Raw genomic sequence first — 22,584 nt, 5'->3', positions numbered from 1 at the left:
GTGTGATGTGAAACCTATACTCCTTGGCTTGCACGTTTTTCCTCGGCGTTGTGTCCTTCCCCTCTGATCAGCAGCCTCCAAACGCAGCCTTGTGAGATTTATAACACCTTTCAACTGGAAGCTCTGTCATTCAGCCCATTTGGGCATTAAACCACATTACTGCAAAGCTTTTTGTGGTGAAAAATCCTCCTTTACCATGCTGAGGCTGCTCCCAACTTCTTCCTGCATTGCTTCTTCAGCCTTCAAGGGTTAACGTGTGGGAAAATGGGTTCTTTTTTCTCCTTTTATATAAGAAGTTTGTGTTTGGAGCCCTTGCCAGGAGCAGATGAGACCCAAGAGCAGAGCCTGCCTCCTTCCCAGCCCTGAGGTTGATCTCCAGCAATAACCTTGGATAGCAGTGACCCAATCATCGGCGGGGCTGGAAGGGCTGGGGCAGTCACACGGGGCGGCCTGCCTTCCATCAAGTGACAGCTCTGTGTAATTCGCCTGCCTCACGGCAAGGACTCCACCAGTCTCTGGCCCAAAGCATTCCATTTTCCTCCCTTTCTTCCCAGTCCAGCAAACGCTGAATTGTTGTATCTGAGATGGAGGGGGGAGCCGATGCAATCTTGGGTGAAACAGGCGCGGTCATCATCTGTCTTTTGAGTAAAAGGGGCCATAACTTGGGTGTTTTATGCTCTGCTATCACTTTTTCCTGCTCATTCCTATGCATTCAAAGAAGGGAACAATCCCATTTTTCCAGGGGAAGAGTTTGGTTAGCAGAAGATGTCTTGCTGATTCTTGGCTGAAAAGAAGTGTAATGAATGGACTGACAAAACTAACATGAACTTGTAAAAGTCTCCATTGTCTTTTTTTTGGATTTGACAAAGGAAAAGCTTAAGAGGACAAATACTGAGAGATTACACATGAATAAACATGCTATTTCATGCTTGTTGCTGCTCATCAGAGTTAAGTTTAGAATAACAAGGAGGATGAAAGCCCTGGGTTAACTAAGTTCAGTTCAATTTCCCGTAAGGCAGTATCCCATTGGAGCGAGCATTATTTGCTGCTATAGATGGTTGCTTCTGCGGAGAGAATGAGTCCGAGCAGGGCTGGAGACTCACTGCAACCTTCTCACCCACTCCCAGAAGGTCTCCCCAGGTCAGGGCTGCGACCGGCAGTGGAAAAGCCACACGGAAGGCTGGGTTTTGCCACTGTTTCCACTCTATTTGTTCTGTGGATGAATAAATTGAGGGCTGGAGTCTTCACGTCTGTCAGCGTGCCACCTTTGAAGGTCTTTTCACAGAGAAATAGGAAAGTCAACCACATCTTCAAATTGGTCCTAATTGTTACAGGAAGGATTTCTGAGCAGTTCCCAGACCATCTTTTTCCACTGAGCTTGTATTACAAAATATTTCTGGAATTAGACAGATCAAGAAAAATAATACCTTTTTTTTTTTTTTTTTGTCTTTCACAACTTGTACTTTATGTCAAGATGACTTTGAAACAAGCCTGAGCCTGTCCTCAGTTTTGCGCTGGCTTTCTTGCTCTGTGAACTGTGACGTGCTCAAGCGCTCGGCTCTAAATCGGGGCTGGCAGACCTCCGATTAGCATGCTGGTGTTTGTAACCTCTAGCACTTTGTATCCCCCCTTCCCCGCAGGATCTCCTGCCCTCACTGGCACTGGAACCATTGCTGTCACAGTGGATGATGTCAATGACAATGTCCCCACGTTCGCCTTTGACACTTATTTCGCCACTGTTCCGGAGGATGCTCCCACGGGGACAGATATTTTGCTCGTAAACTCCTCGGATGCTGATGCTTCTGCAAATGCTGTTATTAGGTAGGTCGATTACTGTTGCTCCGTGTAATACTGCCTCATGTCTTGCCTGAAGATTTCTTTTTCCCCAGTGTCCATCACCAGCGTGCCTTAAAGCTGTAAGAACAAAGTAGAACAGCTTTATGTGTGTAACTAAATTACTCAGGCAAATCTGTCTTTTTTGATGTTTATGGGTTTTTAGAGTTATATTGAGGACAAATAGAGTTGTGGAGTTACTTTTTTTTTTTTTTTTTTTTTTTTTTTTTTTTACTGGGTGAAAAGCAAACCAGTTTAGTTTGCACCTGCACCCACTACCTACCTTGCTGCTGCATTCACACCTTTTCATGTAGGGAGCAATTTTCACTGAAAGCAGATGTGCTCCTTGAGTAAAGCTTTGGTCAGTTAATGTCCTCAGTTTAGCATGAGAATTACCCAAGGTAAGGCATAAAGCTGATGCCATTCAGGAGACCAGTAAAAGGTTGGAATTTGGCATTTTTGCACTGCATGACAAAGGGATTGTGGGGCTCAGTTGATGGAACTTAACTGGGCACTGGACTGAACACGGGCCATTCCCAGTTTCACAGACAAGAGTAATGAAGATGCTGAGTGGCAGTGACAGGATGAAGATTATCCACTGAGGACAGATACATTGCGAATGGAATGCAAAGCAAATTTGTATTAGTTCTTAATCTTACCACATTTTACTATCGTTAAATAGTTGCAAACAATCACTGTTTCCAAACTCACAAAGCAGGATGTAAAAGTAGCTTCCTTATTTACCTTTGTTAGTTCACCTCAGTTCCTTCTTCAAAGAGCATAAGAATACCACTGTGTCACTTATTTTAAAAGTAAAATAGAACAGAAATATGTTATGGCAAAGCAATGTCTATAAAATACTGAAATATTTTCTTTCAAACTAGCTATGAGCCAAAAATAGAAGCTCGATGTTTAGACATCTTTAGATATTTGAAAATCATCCAAAATTACCTTTTTTTATATTGTGAAACAATGAAGCTTTTCATTCTGTTCACTCATAGTCTAAGAAGGTATTTCTGGCAATCTCCTTTATAAAAAAAAAGAGCTCCATGCAAAGCATGAATGACTATAATGATTGTGTCCCGTAATCAGAAATTATCAGAGTGCTCTTGGATTTCTTTAGTGTGGTTAAATTGCTTTACTATCTCTGCCATTAGTCTTTGTCATTCACTCAGTACTGCATCACAGAATTAGTTGATAAAAATATTTTTTCCCTTCGTAAGTAGCTATTAAAACATTGTTTTCAGGTTTTGTTTTACACTCTTTAGGCTCGGGAACAGACTTTGTTTTTCTTGGACGGAACTTGTCCAAATTCAGCATTTAAAGTAGATCCTAAAGTATGAGTGGTATTACAAAACTGGTGAAAGCCAGAAGGACCAGAACATGTACAGTCGTCTTGTCAGAGGTGCTGAGTACTCACAACTCCTTTTCAGTCTGTTAGAGTCTGTTCAAAATTAAACCTTCGGTTTCCAAAAGGGATATTTAAAATCCTTGGCTAACATTTTCACGTAAAGTCAAAAAATGTGCTGTGTTTTGAAAGAAGTGTTTAATATTCTGCAAAACTGTCGCTTGTCCATACATGCCAGCTCTTATTCTCTTGTTTCTGGTGATAACCTGTGAAGTCATTAAAGGAGGGTGATGAGGTTGTAAATGGCAGTGCACACTTGAGCAGTCCTGTTAAAGAGGGCAGACATAAGAGTCAAAAGGCCAGATTTTAAGTGTTTGGATCAAATTCCTTTTATGCCACTTGCCACCATTAGAATTTCAAGGGGTTTTTGGTGTTGGTTCTGTTTAGTTTTTTTTGGATTGAGTTTGGATTTTTTTCAGTTATGTTGAGACACATGTACACTGTCCAGTTGGTTTACATGCAGATATAATTCAGAATATCTTATGACAGATGTAATATGTCTTTATTATTTCCTTTTTTAAAAAAGAAATAAAATCATGGTATCTTTCCAGTGCTAACATTTGATCCACTACATATTTGTGTAAACACAGAAGAGAAAGTTTCTATGTCTGCAATACCCCACTCAGGGTTAAATCACTGCAAATCACAGATGAAATGTGCCTGGTGCTGCTGTTTAGGGAAATTTAAGAGGTGCTTTAGGCATTGTGCACATTCTTTCTATTCTAGGTGCACATTGCTATGGCTGGAGAATAATTGCATATGGCCATCACATTATATCATAATTAAGCAATTAAAGTATGCTTGTGGCGTTGTGTAGAGATTAATGACTGAGCAGGAGAAGTTGCCACGGCTTATTACACAGCCTGGCTCTCAACCCTCTCGGTGCAGCTTCTGGGCTGTGTTAATGTTGCTGTCATAACCTGTTCCAGTCTTAAAGAGGTGAAGATAGGAATATTAATCTCCTTCATTAAAGCCATTTTATTCTGAATCTTTCATAGGAATCAAACCTCAGGAAAGCTGCTGCTGTGCTCTGGCATAGGAGCAATGCTAACCACAGCTGTGTTGGGTTATGATATTGAATATGAGAATTGTTCATTTGAGCCAGTGTTTCTTTCCATTGTTTTCTCAAAAGTCCATTGTCTGAATTATTAAAGAAGGTACTATTAACCAAGTTCCTTTAAAAACACATCTTTGAGATTCGTTCTGTATGAACACACACTGGGTAAGCATTCCAGGAGGAGGGACAAACTCAGTGTGGTGGGAAGCCAGAGGTAGCCCCTACGATGTGCCTGCAGTGAGCACACAGTCAGCTCTTATCAGATCACAAAAGGATGTGTGCACACGCACATACACCCACCAGAGGATGTGTGCACACACACATACACCCACTGAGGGTAAAACTCTGGTTCCAATTAGTCTCTCTTAACAGAGCTCTGTAGTTACTAATTTGCTATGAATTACTATAAATTAACATTGAAATCTTGAATAGCAAAACTTGGTTTCAGGAAACTATATGAATATGAAATGTTAATTTTATTTTGTAAAACTGTCATTGTTTTGTTTCAAAACACAGTACTTTTTCTAATTATATTCTGTGGGTTCAGTTAAGAGGTTCATCAGCCTTTTGGAGTAACAGTTAATGAATTAACCAAGGGAAATCTGCACTAAAGGATGCCTCCAGGTGGCATTTTTGAGAGTATGTCCAATGGTATCTTCAAACATCCAAAGGCTCAGTCAGCTGATGTATTAGAAACATGTGTTAAACAGCTATGCTTGGAAATCCCCAGAAATGTCATTTATGACAGGCCTTGAAATTTGGAAAAGTAAAATGGTGAAGACAGATGGACACTGCCTGTATGGATACCCATTAGCATGGTGGTCTGAGGAGTATAGAAAATGGTTATTAGGCCATATGGTTAAAGGCAGCAGGCTGCCTTTTGAAATACTAATCCAGTTTTTCCCCCTCGGTTTTCCTCTCGAGCAGCTACAGGCTTACGGGCGGCAATTCTCAGTTCACCATCAACCCTTCCACGGGGCAGATCATCACCAGCGCTCTCCTGGACCGGGAGGCCAGGGAGAACTACACCCTGGTGGTGGTGGCCAGCGACGGGGGCCAGCCCAGGGCTCTCTCCAGCTCCGCCAGCGTGCTCGTGTCCGTGGCCGACGTGAACGACAACCCGCCCAAATTCCAGCACCACCCCTACGTCACCCACGTCCCCTCGCCCACCACCTCAGGTAACCTCATGGCTGGCAGTGCTTGGGATGAAAGTACTGCCATGAACAGAGAGTTGTGGCATGGTTTGGGTTGGAAGGGACCTTAAGGATCATCTAGTAGCAACCCACCTGCCGTGGGCATGGACATCTTCCACAAAATCAGACTGCTCAAAGTCCTGTCTCAACCTGGCCTTGAGCACATCCAGGGATGGGCATTCAGAGCATCTCTGGGCAACATCTTAATGAAATGCAAAGCTGTGCCACCAGAAATGTTTCTGAGATGTTCCTCTGCAGCTGTTATCCTGGTATTATCTTTGTGCTGCATGGGAATGAGGAATAACAAACCTCAATTCACCATCCACAAATTAGCAATTTTTTTCTATTGCATTCCTCCCATACAAATTCAGTTATGTTCCTGTAGTTACATGAAGTAGGTGTACTGTAAATAATCACCCACTCAAAAAGGTTACTATTTTGTCAGGATTAGGAAGACAATGGCCTGTTTTCATTTCTGAAAGTCTCTTCTGAGCAATTCCTAAACAGGATTTTGACAACCTCTTCCAAAAATGCTGTGTCCATGTCAGATGTTAATTAATGTTGCCTTTTCTTGAGCCAGGTGGTGAAGTAAAATAAAATCAAAAGTACTCAAGCAGCAATCTTCCTTTTGTGGAGCCTACACCCAAATCAAAGTTACTTCACTCAATGCAGGAGTTAATTTCTGGCTCAGTTCATGTTCCATGTTTTCACATACATACACATACATGGATATGTAGAGAAGATTCCATGAGAAATGGTTTACAAAATAAATTTTCTTTTAACAGAAAAAAAAGCTTATTTCCATGCCTTGGATTTTGCCATTTAGTTTTAAACAATTGCAAATACTTCTCCTTTTTATGGAAGAATGGATTTGTTTACAATTCTTCTCTGTTTCCAGAACAACATTATGAAAGTGTTTTATTATTGCATTGGTGAAACTTTGTGTAATCTGACTAGTGCCTTTGTCTGGTGAGTTTTGGGGTGTTTCTTTAAATTCTTTACACGAGGGGTACACATAGGTTCTGTGTACACACAGGGTACACCTGATATCTTCTGGCAATATATTTTTTGGGTGCTTTTTGTATGAAATCTCTTATAACTAGAAACCTAAGCTATGTTTACTCTGTTTTTAACTTAGCAAAAGCCTAGGGATGTATCCACTTCTCTTATTTACAACTTTCTTTTCTTTCTGGTATTTTTAAATTGAGTTAAAAAAGGGGAACTAGTAATAATATTGATATAATTTGAATAACTGAAGCACAAAATCTTCGCTTCTTCCTGTCCCATTTCTTTCAGGGGTTTGAATACTGTTCTTGTCTAAATATTCCTGGCCCTGGAGTACAAATCACTGCACATGACAAATAGTGACATGAAGTGTAGTTTTAAGGGATGCTGTCAAAGTCATTCCTGCCTGTAAATGATTTTCCCTTGAGAGGCTGAAAACAGCATGATTTTTTTACAAAACAGGGTATTCCCTAAATTTTAGTAACAGTAAAACATGAACAGTGTTCTGTAAATTGGTTGGACAGTGTCAAATTTTAAAGACGTGCCGTGCATTAGATCTGTAAAGTCTGGTGAGGAAGAGCACCCTGGGTTCTCCTTGCAGAGAGGGTGCTCCTTGCCTCTCCTGGGCAAATGTAGAGGATAATGCAAATGGTGCCCATACAGTCAAGCTTATTGTGAAGCGTAAATTCAAATGACCTGAAAGTCTGAGAGTAATCATGTTATTGTACTAGTGTGCAATAGTTCTGTATTTATATTTTACCAGTGTGCTTTTAAAAATGCAGTCCTCTTAGTTACTGTCCTTGGATTACTCTTAGAAGTGAGGGGCTAGTGGGGACAAAGGAGCAGCACCCGGGGAATAGGAAGAGAAGGGATTGCAAAAGATGGTAGTATAGGATAAATGTCCATGGATGCTGTCTGTGCACTTATGTGACCTTAATAGTCCTTGAATTCCAAGGTGAAGTTTTTTTCTTGGATAAATAGGCTAAGAGTAATTTTAAAAATCAAAATAGCATTCAGTCTTACTGGGTTTATGGTTTTTATTGTGTGAATGTTCTAGAGGAAGGCTACTAGGCATCCAAAAGGCTGCAGGTCTGTTTCCCAGTTACTGAGATCTGTATGTCCATCTCTCTGAGTGCAGTGTCCTGTTTTTCAACTCAACATCTTTTGGCTGCATGCATGTCTTATGGACTCACAGACTCACCTTGCTGAACTCACTTTTTTATGAAAAAAGCAGTTCATTTTCATGACAGTGTGAGGAAGAGCGTGCTGCTCCAGGATGTGCTTCTGACTGAAAGGCTGGCATCATGTTTCTCACAGTCAGTGCATTCATTACAGGACTGACCTGGCTTTGTTCCCCATTTCAGGCTCATTCGTGTTTGCCGTGACTGTCACCGACGCAGATGCCGGCTCCAATGCTGAGCTCCATTATTCCCTCGTGGGGAAGAACTCTGAGAAATTCCACATTGATCCAGCAAGGGGGGCAATCCTGGCTGCAAAACCACTGGCAGGAGAGTCCGAAGTCACCATTTCCGTTCACGTGAGGGACGGCGGTCGGTACCCCAAGACAGACTCTACCACTGTCACTGTCAGGTTTGTGGACAAAGCTGAATTTCCTCATGTTCAGGCGGAGCAGGAGACCTTCACCTTCCCTGAAAACCAAGCAGTCGGGACACTTGTCACCACTGTCTCTGGATCTTCATCCAGAGGAGGTTCCTTGTCCTATTACATCGCCAGCGGTAACCTGGGCAGCACCTTCCTGGTGGACCAGGTGACAGGACAGCTTTCTGTTGGGAGGGCTTTAGATTTTGAAGCCGTGCAGAAATACGTGGTGTGGATTGAGGCCAGAGACACGGGCTTTCCCCCCTTTTCCTCATACAAGAAATTGGAAGTATCGGTGATCGACGTCAACGATAACGTGCCGGAGTTCGAGCGAGATCCCTTCATTGCAGAGATAGCGGAGAACCTGTCCCCACGGAAGATACTGACGGTGGCTGCTGTCGACAGAGACAGTGGTCTAAATGGACAGCTAAATTATGAAATAATTGAGGGCAATACCGAGAACAGTTTCAGTATCAATCGAGCCACTGGTGAGATCAGAAGTGTCCGGCCCTTGGACAGGGAGAGACTGTCTCAGTACACACTAACCGTAAAAGCTTCAGACAAAGGCACTCCGCTCCAGAGCACGACTGTCAAAGTTATCATTAATATTTTAGATGAAAATGACAATGCTCCAAGGTTTTCACAGATATTCAGTGCTTCTGTGCCTGAAAATGCACCTCTGGGTTTTACAGTAACGCGAGTCACAACGTCAGATGAGGACATTGGGGTGAACGCAGTCAGCAGGTACTCCATAAGGGATACGAGTCTCCCATTTACCATTAACCCCAGCACGGGGGACATCACCATCAGCAGACCACTGAACAGGGAGGACACTGACCGCTACAGAATCAGAGTCTCTGCGCATGACTCGGGCTGGACGGTGAGCACAGATGTCACCATCTTTGTCACAGATGTCAATGACAACGCCCCACGCTTTACAAAACCATCCTATTACCTGGAGTGTCCCGAGCTTCCTGGGATTGGGCTGAAGGTCACCCAGGTTTCAGCCACCGATCCAGATGAAGGATCCAATGGTCAAGTCTTCTACTTCATAAAATCCCAGTCCGAGTTCTTTCGCATTAATGCAACCACGGGAGAGATTTTCAACAAGCAGTACTTAAGGTATCAAAACTCCAGTGGTTCCAGCAATGTCAACATAAACAGGCACAGCTTCATCGTGACATCGTCAGACCGGGGCAGTCCCCCGTTAGTGAGTGAGACCACTGTCACCATAAACATCGTAGACAGCAATGACAATGCACCGCTCTTCCTTGCTCCTAAATATTTCACTCCTGTTACCAAAAATGTCAGGGTTGGCACAAATTTGATTAAAGTTACTGCGGTGGATGATAAGGACTTTGGCTTGAATTCTGAAGTGGAGTATTTCATCTCTGATGAGAGCAAAACCAACAAATTCAGACTGGACAGGAGTACAGGCTGGATTTCTGTGTCATCTTCACTAATGGCTGATTTGAACAGAAACTTCCTTTTTAAAGTGAAAGCCAAGGACAAGGGTAATCCCCCACTCTCATCCGAGGTAGCTGTTGAAATAGTAGTGACAGAAGAAAACTACCATACACCTGAGTTTTCCCAGAGCCGTATGAGTGTTACTGTCCCAGAGAGCTACTCTGTTGGAACAGTGGTCAGAACGGTTTCAGCACGAGACAGAGATGCCGCTATGAATGGATTAATCAGATACAATATTTCCTCTGGAAATGAAGCTGGAATCTTTGCTATTAATACAACCACTGGTACACTGACACTAGCCAAACCACTTGATTTTGAGTTACACCAAAAGCACGAGCTGGTTGTTGCTGCCACGGATGGAGGGTGGGTGTCCCGAACAGGCTACTGTGGTGTCACTGTTAATGTCATTGATGTCAATGACAACTCCCCAGCATTCAGCCCTGAGGAGTATTTCCCCACTGTGTTAGAAAATGCCCCCAGTGGGACAACTGTGATTTGTTTAAACGCCACTGATGCTGACTCTGGATCTAATGCTGTGATTGCCTATGCCATCCAGTCCTCAGACAGCGACCTCTTTGTCATTGACCCCAACACGGGAACCATCACCACCCAGGGATTTTTAGATTATGAAACAAAGCAGAGTTACCATTTAACGGTAAAGGCTTTTAATGTTCCAGATGAAGAGAGGTGCAGCTTTGCTACTGTCAACATCCAGTTAGAAGGGACAAATGAATATGTGCCCCGTTTTGTGTCCAAGCTTTATTATTTTGAAGTTTCAGAGGCAGCCTCCAAAGGTACTGTGGTAGGTGAAGTTTTTGCAAGTGATCGTGATATGGGAATTGATGGAGAAGTCCACTACCTCATCTTTGGCAACAGCAGAAAGAAGGGCTTCCAGATAGATGAGAAAAGCGGCCAGATCTATGTTTCAGGACCTCTTGACAGAGAAAAAGAAGAAAGAATCTCTTTGAAAGTCCTTGCAAAAAATTTGGGGAGCATTCGTGGTGCAGACATAGATGAAGTAACTGTTAATATCACAATCCTGGATGCCAATGATCCTCCTGTTTTTACCTTGGGAACCTACAATGTACGGATCAGCGAGGGTGTTCCTCCAGGCACCCATGTCACATTTGTCAGTGCCTTTGATTCAGATTCTGTCCCCAGCTGGAGCAGGTTTTCCTATTTCATTGGGTCTGGCAACGAGAACAGCGCCTTTTCCATCAACCCCCAGACGGGACAGGTGACAGTCACTGCAGAGCTGGATCGAGAAACACTGCCTGTCTACAACCTGTCCGTGCTGGCCATTGATTCGGGAACGCCGTCTGCGACAGGAAGTGCCTCTCTGTTGGTGACTTTGGAAGATATCAACGACAACGGCCCCACCTTGTCCACCAGCCAAGGAGAAGTCCTGGAGAACAACCGCGCAGGAACTCTGGTGATGACACTTCAGTCATCAGATCCCGATCTCCCTCCCAACCAAGGTCCTTTCACATATTACTTGCTCAGCACTGGCCCTGCCACCAGCTACTTCAGCCTCAGCACTGCTGGAGTCCTGACAACGACGAGGGAGATTGACAGGGAGCAAATCAGTGATTTCTACCTCTCAGTGATTACGAGAGACTCTGGCGTTCCTCAGATGTCTTCCACAGGAACTGTGCAGATCAAGGTAATAGACCAAAACGACAATCCATCTCAGCCCAGAACAGTAGAAATCTTTGTTCATTATTATGGCAACCTCTTCCCAGGTGGAATTTTGGGCAACGTAAAGCCGCAGGATCCAGACGTGCTAGACAGCTTCCAGTGCTCCCTCACCTCAGGGGTCACCAGCCTTTTCAGCATTCCGGGGGGCACCTGTGAGCTGCACTCGCAGGCGAGGTCCACGGATGGCACGTTTGACCTGGCTGTCCTCAGCAATGACGGGCTGCACGGAGCCGTCACCAGCAGCGTCCGGATTTTCTTTGCGGGCTTCAGCAACGCCACCATCGACAACAGCGTGCTCCTTCGCCTGAGCGCCCACGGCGTGCGGGACTTCCTGACCAACCACTACCTGCACTTCCTGCGCATCGCCAGCTCCCAGCTGACGGGGCTGGGCACGGCCATCCAGCTCTACGGCCTCTACGAGGACAGCAACCACACCTTCCTGATGGCGGCCGTCAAGCGCGCCAACAACCAGTACGTGAACCCCAGCGGTGTGGCCACCTTCTTCGAGAGCATCAAGGACGTCCTCTTCCGCCAGAGCGGGGTGCGGGTCGAGGCCGTGGACCATGACTGGTGCCTGCAGAGCCCCTGCCAGAACGGGGGGAGCTGCTTGAGGAGGCTGGCGGTGGGCCCGGCCCTGCAGACCCACGAGAGCATCCCTGTGATCATCGTTGCCAACGAGCCCCTGCGGCCCTTCGTGTGCAGGTGCCTGCCGGGCTACGAGGGCAGCCTGTGCGAGACCGACATCGACGAGTGCCTCCCGTCGCCCTGCCACAACGAGGGCACCTGCCACAACCTGGTGGGGGGCTTCTCCTGCAGCTGCCTGGAGGGTTTCACCGGCATGGCTTGCGAGAGGGACGTCAACGAGTGCCTTTCCAACCCCTGCAAAAACGGTGCTGCCTGCCAGAACTTCCCAGGGAGCTTCCACTGCGTCTGTAAAACCGGGTACACAGGTAAGCTTTTACTCCTCTACACCTCACAGTCCAGAAAAGATGATGAGATGTGCCTTCTTAGCCTGAGATTGTCAGAATACAAGCACCCCCAGTAGATTAAGAGGTCATGCAAAATTAAGTATTAATAGTGTGAAAACTCAGAAGACCAGGTCCCTGCAATATTATTTTATTTTAGCTCTTTCCCAAGGCAAATCTCACTTACCTGATTTGCATCAGAACAGAAAGATTTTTGCAAGAGCTGTTTAAGTTTTTTAAATGTGTGGAAACCATTTCTAATGCTTAAGTATGATTTTTCTGTACATGTTGTTGTTATGCATATTGTGGGAGCATTTCGAGTCTGCTAGTAGAAGTGTGCCAAGCAAGAAAATCAGCCTCTGCCCCAAATTGCTTTCAGGACAGAAAACAGATGAAGGATGTGGGAAAAGCCAGAATTCAGACAAAATGGTCAACCTCTCTGTTCTGTATTTTGTCCTTTTGCCATTTTTTTTTCATTAAGCTCAGAAATGTCTTCAGCATTCCTGCCCCTTCTGAGTACTTTTTCTCTGATATTTATTACACATTCAAACACAGCAGCATTGTAACCCTAGAAAAGCAGGCTGAACTTCGCTTCTGCCATGAGTAGGATATTTAAGGAAGGTCTGAACAATTTTAACCAGTGCTTATAGCCACTTTTAATAGAAATCTGGAAAAAAAGTCTAACCAGAAAAGATTAGGTAAGGGTTTCAGTGCCTTTCCTAAGGAGTATTTCTGTATTGCAGAAGCCCCAGGGCAGCCCAGCTCAGCACAGCTGTGTCCATTCTGGTGTGAAACTTGCCACCACCACCCCACAGCTCACCTGTAACCCATGTAGGGATTAGGGGATTCACTGTTCCTTTGGGATTTTTTACTTAAAGAGGATCTGTGCAGGAGAGAATGGAGGAGAAAGTTAATAAATTTCAAAGTAAAGGTGTAACTACCTAATTTAAATCACAGCTGTAGCAGTGGATACATGTTCAGTGCAATATCAAGGATGCTGATGAGATCGATCTTCTGCATGGACCTCACAAATATGCTCATGAGCCTCAGGTCAGGAGAAGTTGTTGTTAATTGACAAGCAGTTCTAATTAAGTTACCAATCCAGGATTTTATTTCATGTTGTATTAGCACATCAAATTATTTTGCCAGGAGCATAGCAAAATAATTCTAGGCCACCTCTGCCTGTAACTCTTGAGGTCATTAGCACCAGAGAGTTCATGGGTATGTGTTTGCTGTTGCAGTGAAGCAAAACACTTCATTAGCTCCTGCAGCAAACTCCAGTGTATGCCTCTAGACTGTAATTTGAAACATTTATGAAGCATCTAGCTGATTTCTTCTGGTGTTAAAGCTCGTACCTTAACGCTCAACCCTTATGTCAGCTAAAAATTAAGCTCTGCATGTGACAAGTTAAAAAAAAAGATGAGTATTTTTACCGAGGGAATGTGATGAGAGACTCTAACAGTTTGAAGTGTTGGATTTCCTTCATGCCATGAATTAAATGTGGCATCTGATAGGAGCTTTCTTAAACTCCTTGTCAACACAAATAATCTTGAAATAGACTGCCACTGAGGCAGACGTTTCTATTTGGGAGTCAGATGTTGTTTGATCAGTTGGCCATTGCAGAATCAAGAGTTATTAAAGTGTCCTGAGATTAATTGATCAAGACAGAAAGCAAATGGTACCAGTGTAATTAAAAGACAAAAAATATCTTTGGAGTTTAATATCAACAGACCTTATTAGATAAGATCACAATTAACACACAGTATGTTTAGACATTTTATGTCTGCAAAAGCATATTTGAAATTCTTCAAGTTAAATATTCAATAGGTTCTGCAAACAAATGTCAGTGTACTGATTGTTTGAGAATGCTTGACATAGAGGCTCTTATGTCTTTATTATACAGCCAACAGTAAGAGAACACAGCTGCCTGGGCTCTTAATTTGCATTCATATGTGATTAAAGATAGCCACAGTGGACGTAAAAATAAAGCCCCAAACTGTTTCTTCATGAATATAAGCCTTGAGTGCCTCAACAAAAAAAGAAGCATCCAAAATAGTGGATTTCTAATTCAGTTCTCCATATACATAGCTCTGCTGCTTCTGTTGGAATGAAAATACAGTCTCATAATTGAATTTGCATGCTTGGTAAAAAAAATAACATTTACATGGTACTGCATGCAAGTAGAAATTAGTATTTTCTGGGACAGACTCTGTTCACTGTAAATTAGAGTACATGAGCTGTAGACCTTTATAATGGTGTACCTGAAAACTGAGAGTCTGACTTTTTCTTGATTTACTGTGTTTTGTCAGCTGCATTTCACTTCATCATACTGGAAAAGGTAATGGCATTCTTTTCACTGGATAGGATTATAAAGACTGATTACCTCAGAGCAACATCATTAGGGTTGGAACAATCTGTTATAATTATATCTCTTAATGATGAACAGGTTTTGTTTTTAAAATAATCACTTTCTGGAGGGAATATGCTTGGAGATTTACAGTAGTTGTCTGCCCTTCCTTTGAACCCTTCATTTCCTGTTTTCCAGGATTCATTAAGATGAAGGAATGTAGGTTTGTGAAGTTATTTCAAATGCAAGATTAGAATATTAGAGCAACCACTTTAAAAGATGGACACAGAGAACCATAAAAGCTAAAACTCTCCAATCAGCTGAAATCTTAGCTCAAGAGCATTCAGCTGGTATCTGTTCCTGTTACATTTTTCAATTAAAAAATAAAAAGTCTGAGGAACTTAGATTTTTGCATAAGCCCCTGCCTGTGATAACATCAGCTGGAGGTGATGAATGATAAATGTTGAATGCTGTCTGTTACCAATTATCCAGCATTCTCTTAATTTTCATGGTCTTCAGAAAAAGATTTTTCTGATGCAGAAATGCATGCCTTGCATCTTTCAGAATTTCAGATGAGAATTGATCTATAAACTCAGCTAACTTCAATTTTCATCTAGGAAAATTTGGATGGGATTTTGAGCAACTTGGTCTTGTGGAAGATGTCCCTGCCCATGGTAGGGGGTTGGAATAAAATGATTTTTAAGGCCCTTTCCAACCCAAACCATTCTATGATTCCATAATTCTGTTGTTCTTAACACACTTCTGTTGGTTTCAAGAACTCTTCAAACAATAGTTAAGCATAGAGAAGATGCTGTGATTCATTGCTAAAGTGCAGCTGAAATAAGTATCCATATTCTCTTGCTGACTCAGCAAATGTGCCAGATTTTATGTTTAACTGAGGAAAAAAAAGATTGTTTAGTTAGACTGAACTGCAAAAATCTGAGTAAAGCCTTTTTAGCTACACTTGATTTTTGTGAAAACTAAGCAACATCACTGAGCTATTTTAAGCATGTCTGTCTCACTCTTGCTATGTGCTCTCCTTCGTAAGTCAAAGATCTCTACTATGGACCATAAATTGAAAACAAAGAAAACAGCAAAATCTCACATAAAAAAGTTAGCTCATCCTTCAGTCATGCCCATTAGAGAATAAAACATAAATAAATACCCCCAAAGCGTAATTAGATTCAGACACTGGAAAAGTTTCCTGGATTTATGGTGCATCTACAAGTGACGTATTAACCGCAGGAATCCTCCAGCGCTCCATTTCCATCCTGCTTGCAGTCACACATGGAGAGCTGCTGCTCACATGGAAGAGCTGCTTGCAAACTGTAGGTTAAACAGAGAAGTAGAAGAGGGGAGGATTAAACGAGGTTTTCTTCATTAGGTGACTCAAGTTGTTGAATTCTGAAAAGGGTAGCAGAGTTCTTAAAGCACAGTCCTGGCTTTCTACAGTGCTTAAAACTGCCTAGAAACTAAACTGCTTAAAAACAGCAACCTCTGAGGACTGCCTATTGTGCATTCCTGTCATGGGAGATGTAAAATTACAAGATATATGTGACATACAAGAACGGACACCCTCTGTGCAGGCTCATGTTGTACTTTTAACTTAAACGTATGCATATGGTGTAAAAAATAAAATAATTAATTACCAGCACAAAAAGAAGCACTAAAACAGTCTTAGCCCTTGCTTTGTGCGTGTAGCCTGGCTGAGATGAAGTTCAGGAGAAGTCTGGAAGACCATGGCTGGTTTTGTGAATTTTTTTGCAGTGAAAAAGGGAGGACAAACATAGCAATACTTAGAAGGTTTTGCTGAGCACAGGCAGTGAAGGCTGGCACTGCTGGCTACAGGAAGGCAGGTTCCAAAAATGGGATGTAGTTGGAAGTGTTGCTAAACTCATCAAAGCCAAGCACTGAAAAACCTTAGAAAGGAAGAGCAATATTTTTGGTAGTTAAAGTTTCCATACAAAGAAAGTTTTAGTTTTGTGTAAAGAATACACGTGTCTGTATTTGGTGTCTGTTAAAATCTTCACTTTTTCTCTTGGTTCCCTTCCTTGCTGAAATGAATTATGTGATTTCAGTTTGTTCTCTGGGGAATAATATTTACCACATGTGACAATGTCTGCTTAGGAAAGGACTGTATCCAGAGTAGCTTGTTTTAGCTCCAGAGGACTGTGGTCTCTCCAAGTCAGGAAGGAGGTTGTAATTGATGAGGAAAAATAAGAAAAATCATATAATGTACAATAGCAGCCTCTGTTCAATATGACCTGCTTGTGCAGGGTCCAGCAAGGGCTGTCTGTATCTCCTTTGCACTCATGAGTATATTGCGCTCAACAGGGAGAAAAAAAGATGCATTTTTACAGTTCTTTAGTTCAGCACTGCCTTTAATTGCATGATCTCTCTTTTATAGACATCAGTTAATAAAATAAATAAAATTCAATTCATTTAAAACAGCAGTCCACCAGTACCTGTAATCACAATGAGGCACTTGAAAAGTAAAGTTATTTTCTCTGGGCTACACCTTATGCCTATGACAGTGCTGGGAGCAGTCCAGCATCCTGTCTGTGATTCCTGTCTCCATCCCAGAGATGGTCCCTGGCACTCTCTCTTGGTCATGAGTTCAGCATTGGTTCATAACCTCATTGCCTACAACACCAGCCTGCCTTCCCTATTTCCCTGCATAGTCTGACCTGGAAATTGCTTTTGTTCCCTCATCACAGGGAAAACGTGTGACTCCACTGTCAACTACTGTGAGTGCAACCCCTGTTTCAATGGTGGGTCCTGCCAAAGTGGCCTGGAGGGGTATTTCTGCCACTGTCCCTTTGGTGAGTACCCTTCTCCTCCTCCTCTCCTCTTCATCTCCCCTTTCCCTATTCAGATTTCTATTTATTTTTACCTGCTTAAATGATTTCTGGTTTGAACATGATTCAAGATTTGGAAAAACTGCATGTATTTAGAGGTTCAATTAACTCATTTTTCTTAAAAGAAAATTAGACATTTTACTAGAAATACATATTTGTCATTCCACTTAGTAGCAGAATCCTTTCTCTCTCACACAAAAACATAAGACCTGGCCAAACAACTCAGTGCCTAAAAATTAGAAAGATTATTTCTTATTAGATAGATAAAGATAACTGTCCAAAAGTAAGAATGTATGCTTGAAATACTTAAATCGAGACCACTGACTTCCTAAAGAAGAAATTTAGCTCAACCACAGCTGGCTCAGGGCTAAAGTACCTTCACCACCAAGAATATGCAAAGTTCAGTCTGCCTTAAGGAGGAGGTATGATGATAACAAAGCTCTCCTGATGAATAACAGGCACTTTGAGTGGAGCTGAAGAGTAAGACCACTATATCATCAGTATTTTGCATCAGAGAAGCATATACTAGTGCCAAAATAGTTTCATAATTTTTAGAATTTAATTACCCCAGATTTGGTTTGTGGAATGAACCCAACAAAAACATAGAACTGCGTGGATATTTTAAGGCATCATGACACAATTGCAGCGAGATTGATTCTGAATGCAGATTAATCCAGAATTGCCATTGTTCAAATGGAAAAGTATGAAAGTAAATGTAACAGATTAATAAAAAAACCAGAAATGTACAGAAATCATCTACAGTGTTTTAAATTGCTTAAAACCCTCTCATAAAAATATAGTTCTCAATATGCGTTTCTAACTAATGCTGAGTGAGTTTTTCTATTAACATGTGCAATAATTTCTCAATTCCCTTCATTTCCTTTATTGTGCATTTCCTCAGGGTTTATTAATTTCCATTGTAAATGTAGCTGATATTCATAAATTAAATCAGGATTTTTTCCCATTGTTGCTTCAATAAAATGAAAATCAAGGGAAATTATGTGAGAGAGATATGAAAAGAATTATGTAGAATGCACCAAAATATTCATATCAGTAAAAATGTGCAAAGACATAATATTTTAATCACACATATGCTTATTTCATAAGTATAAAAAATGAACCCCCCAGTGAGAAACAGTTCAGATAACAGCTGCAGAGCAAAAAATAAACTCAACTTGCACATTTATTTCCATAGCTGGATTAATAGATTAATCATAGCCTGATGATAATTAACAACCAGGTCTTGTCAGAGCTGTCAAACTAGCTGGGTTTGGTGTTTTCCAAGGAAGCAACAGAGCTCGATGAAATGCTTTCTGATAGATGCATCTGTCCTTTGTAACTCGATTTTTAAGTTTAATTGCAATGTACCTCAGCACCCAGCTGTGGGTAATAGCATTCTTCTGTTGGTTGTGTGATTTTAGTTGTACATTAGAGGTTCCACAGCCATGTGGAGAGCACATCCACACATCATTCCTGGGAGAATGCACGTTGAGGAAAACCTCCCCGATTCCAGACTTCGCTTTTCATTTTTCAGGTGTTTTTGGGAACCACTGCGAGCTCAACAGTTATGGGTTTGAAGAGCTGTCCTACATGGAGTTTCCCAGTATGGATGCCAACAATAATTACATCTACATAAAGTTTGCCACCATAAAGAGCAACGCTTTGCTGCTGTATAACTACGACAACCAAACCGGAGAGCGGGGGGAATTCCTGGCCCTGGAAATCGTGGGAGGGAGGCTGAGGTTCTCCTACAACCTGGGCAGTGGCACCTACAAGCTCACCACAGCTAAGAGGGTGTCTGATGGGCAGTTCCACACTGTCATCGCCCGCCGGGCTGGAATGGTAAGAAATGCTGGAAATGAGCATTTTGGGGCAAGTTCAGCCAAATCCCTATGGCTTCCAGGAGAACTCAGAGGAATGTAAAATTAGTGGCATGGCGTTTGCTAGCAGAAACTCCAACTTTGGGAAAAACCTCCTTCGTTTCTGCCTCGTTCCAACTGACTCAAAGCCCTGTGGTGGTTTGTTTAGTGTGATGATGATAAAGTGTAATGAAAAAAACATGTGCGCAGTGCCCCCATACTCTCCATGTGAAAAATGAGAGCCAGGAATAATTAATGACATAGATGACTACGCATGAGGCTAATTAACTGGTGTAGATTACAGGGATGATTATCAGGGAATGCTAATTAACCACAGTAATTGCAAAAAGCCTCAAAATAATTTTTCTCATCATTCGGAAAATAGAAGTGGACAAACTTAAAATTCTAGGCATCCATGACCTCCTTGAGCTAATTCAGAGACTTTACCAATCTCATCAGACTGGGAGCCTGGTTTTCCTCTGTAGCATACATGTAAAGAGTTAAAAGGTGCTATGTTAAGAGAATTTTTTGAGGGGAAAGAGGGAAGTTACTTCTCTCTTTGTCCCCCAGAATGCATCTGAGGTGAGTAGCTCTGCCAAAAACTGGGACAACTGATTGCAATATGCCTGGCACTCTGACCCCTTTCCTGCCTTCATTTTTTTCCCCCAGTAAATGTTTTCTATTCCTCTTCTCTCATTTTTTAATAATATTTCCAAAGCAGAACATAAACCAAGAGCTCTTTGAATCCAAGCCAAGTTTTTGACTCCACAGTGTTTGAATTAGAAATGAAACCAAATCTATTTGCCATCCATAATCAGTAACTATTGCCCAACAGTTCCTTCTCCGGCAGAAGTGGCCAGCATACCTGGAGTTCCATATTCTTCCCATGTTTAAAATTCAAGTCATAGAACAATAATATATGGTGGGGTTCCCCGTTTTGTTTTGTATATTTCAAGCTGGAAATGATGAGGGGAATAAAAGCAATAAACTCTTCTACCCATTGGGGCTCCCTTCTAGTTCTTGCAGAGTCTTGAGCCTGAAACTCCATTTCAGTTCATAGTGCAAGACCTGATACCTCCATTTTTTCTGGGTGTTGGTCTCTTCTCCCAGGTTACAAGCAACGGGACAAGAGGAAATGGCCTCAGGTTGCAGCAGGGAAGGTTTAGATTGAATATTAGCAAAGAGTTCTTCCCCAAAAGGATTCTCAATGCCTGGAACAGGCTGCCCAGGGAAGTGGTTGAGTCACCATCCCTGGAGGTATTAAAAATACGTGTAGATGTGGCAATTGGGGACATGGTTTAGTGGTGGCCTTGACAGTGTTGGCTTAGTTGTTGGACTCTTGCAGATCTTTTCCAACATTAAGGATTCTGTGGGTCTGTGAAATCCAGTCTTCAGCTGGATTTGCAAATCCAATTTGTGTGTGTTTTTAGGACTTATATATCCAAATAAGATGAAAGATAATTGTGATGTTGAGCAATGACTTTGGTTTAACGTGCTTTGATATCGGATATCAATTTGCATCTTGCAAATTTAATAATTTACATCACAGCTTCCTGATGGTAAAGCCCAAAGGTGCACTTTAATCTTGACATGCACCACGTTCCCATTTTATTAAGTAAAGTACAATGTTACTCTTATAAATAAGATGTAAATGGCTAAGTATAGGGGCACAGAGTAAAAAATGCAACAAATAAATGAAATATGCTGAAGAAAAAAAACAGAGAAAGAAAATGTTTTATTTGTCAGTGTGCCAGAGAAGAGGAGAACATATAAAGGGCTATTTATAGAAATTTCAGCTATGAATGCTTCAGGCTAAAAGCAAACATTTAAGGCATCCTATACCTTTGTGTGATTTTTGTTTGCTTTTAATGTTTAAACCTATTCAATAATGTCAGCTGTTTACAAACAGTATGTGAGGAGAATCGCCTTTGTCTTAGCTATTTCTACTGCAGGAAAAATGTCTCCCAGGTGTCCAAAACTGCATAAAATAGGCCCCCTTCAGGATTCCAAATCTGTCATTTCCTACAGCACAGTGGGATTTTATCGGAAACTGGTAAAATCATTAAGTTGTCAGTCCTGAGCTATTGCAAAGTGACAGGATAGAAAGGCTCATAATGTGGCAAGGTAACTGTGGAGTAATGCTTAAGTAACAAGCAGGAACATTTGACTAACATTAGAAAATAAATTGTATGAACTCTGGTCCAAGTAAAATATATTCTCAAATATCCATCCCTTCAGCTGGGGTTGGAGCTTGGCTTGCAGAGCACATAGCAATGTAAGTTAGGGAGATTATGCTGATTAAGCTAAGAACAAAAAACTCATTTCAGTTTTTGTTGTTGATGTTCTGAAGAAAAATATGTATGCATGTGGTGGCATACAGAGCAGCCAGCTTATTATTCTTTCCCTGAATTGTTTCATTTACACAGGACTATAATCTACTTTGGAACTGCAGACTGACATTTCTTGGGAGAAGCACTTCGCTCATTTGTATGGAAAGAAATTCAAGATTAGCTTCCATTAAAAACAGCAGATTGAACAATTTAATCGTACTGTAGGGCATGATTTAGGGCTAAGAGCTCTGAATTTGTTTGGTCAATGCAGTGCGTCAGCTTGCAGCGTGTGTTTGGAACTGGCATGGACAATCCGTAGGGATTTCAACAGGCTGTTGTTACCAAACTTATTTGCAGGCAGTAGAAAAAAAACCTCTGCAGAGTAATGATGTACTGATAGCCAGTGCTGCTTGCTCAGCTCCCATAGAGCAATCTAAATCAAAATATAAGCCCAGGCATTTTTAAAGGTGGCGTTTGATTTAAATTTGCTGTAAAACTGTACCACACATCTTGCTGAAACATGAGGAGATGTACAATGTGGAGATTATGTTTATTTTTCTGAAAATTTGTTTTAAGGAATAACTAACCTTCAGGGTTGGTTGGAGTTTCTTTTTTTCAGCGCATCTGTTACTAATAAATCACGTTGGGGACAATTCTTTGCTAAATAAGGAATAAAATAAAAACTCCTTTTTAAATCAGCTGGATTTATTTCATGATTTTAGTGACAGCTTCAGTTAGACTTCTATGGATTACAAATAGAAGTGCCACGAGTAGCTTTAGTGTAAATAAGTTGGATGGGTAGTCTCAGAATCACAGAATGGTTTGGGTTGGAAAGAACTTTAAACATCATCTTGCTCCAACCCCCCTGTCATGGGCAGGGACACCTTCCACTAGACCAGGCTGAGGCAACCTCGTTGTCTGGAACTTAATAGCTTGGGGATAAAAATAGTGATAATAATAGTAAT

The 22,584-nt window shown here is 41.9% G+C and overlaps 1 protein-coding gene and 1 long non-coding RNA gene across 2 annotated transcripts in view; both read left to right on the top strand.

Annotated features, from left to right (window-relative positions):
• Positions 1-22,584, top strand: part of LOC136360709 (uncharacterized) — a 436,491-nt gene that overhangs the window by 205,679 nt on the left and 208,228 nt on the right. The gene's annotated exons all lie outside the window — the stretch shown is intronic.
• The window catches only part of FAT4 (FAT atypical cadherin 4), a 61,530-nt gene that overhangs the window by 24,955 nt on the left and 13,991 nt on the right, over positions 1-22,584 (top strand). The window contains exons 8-12 of the mRNA XM_066316918.1: positions 1,641-1,821; positions 5,232-5,476; positions 7,861-12,210; positions 17,290-17,394; positions 18,965-19,272. Of these exons, the coding sequence (XP_066173015.1) occupies positions 1,641-1,821; positions 5,232-5,476; positions 7,861-12,210; positions 17,290-17,394; positions 18,965-19,272 (5,189 nt within the window). The remainder of the gene's footprint in view (positions 1-1,640; positions 1,822-5,231; positions 5,477-7,860; positions 12,211-17,289; positions 17,395-18,964; positions 19,273-22,584) is intronic.

This window comes from Sylvia atricapilla, chromosome 4 (assembly GCF_009819655.1).
Source record: "Sylvia atricapilla isolate bSylAtr1 chromosome 4, bSylAtr1.pri, whole genome shotgun sequence".
In the NCBI taxonomy this organism is placed as follows: Eukaryota; Metazoa; Chordata; class Aves; order Passeriformes; family Sylviidae; genus Sylvia; species Sylvia atricapilla.
This window is presented reverse-complemented; position numbering and strand designations above follow the sequence as displayed.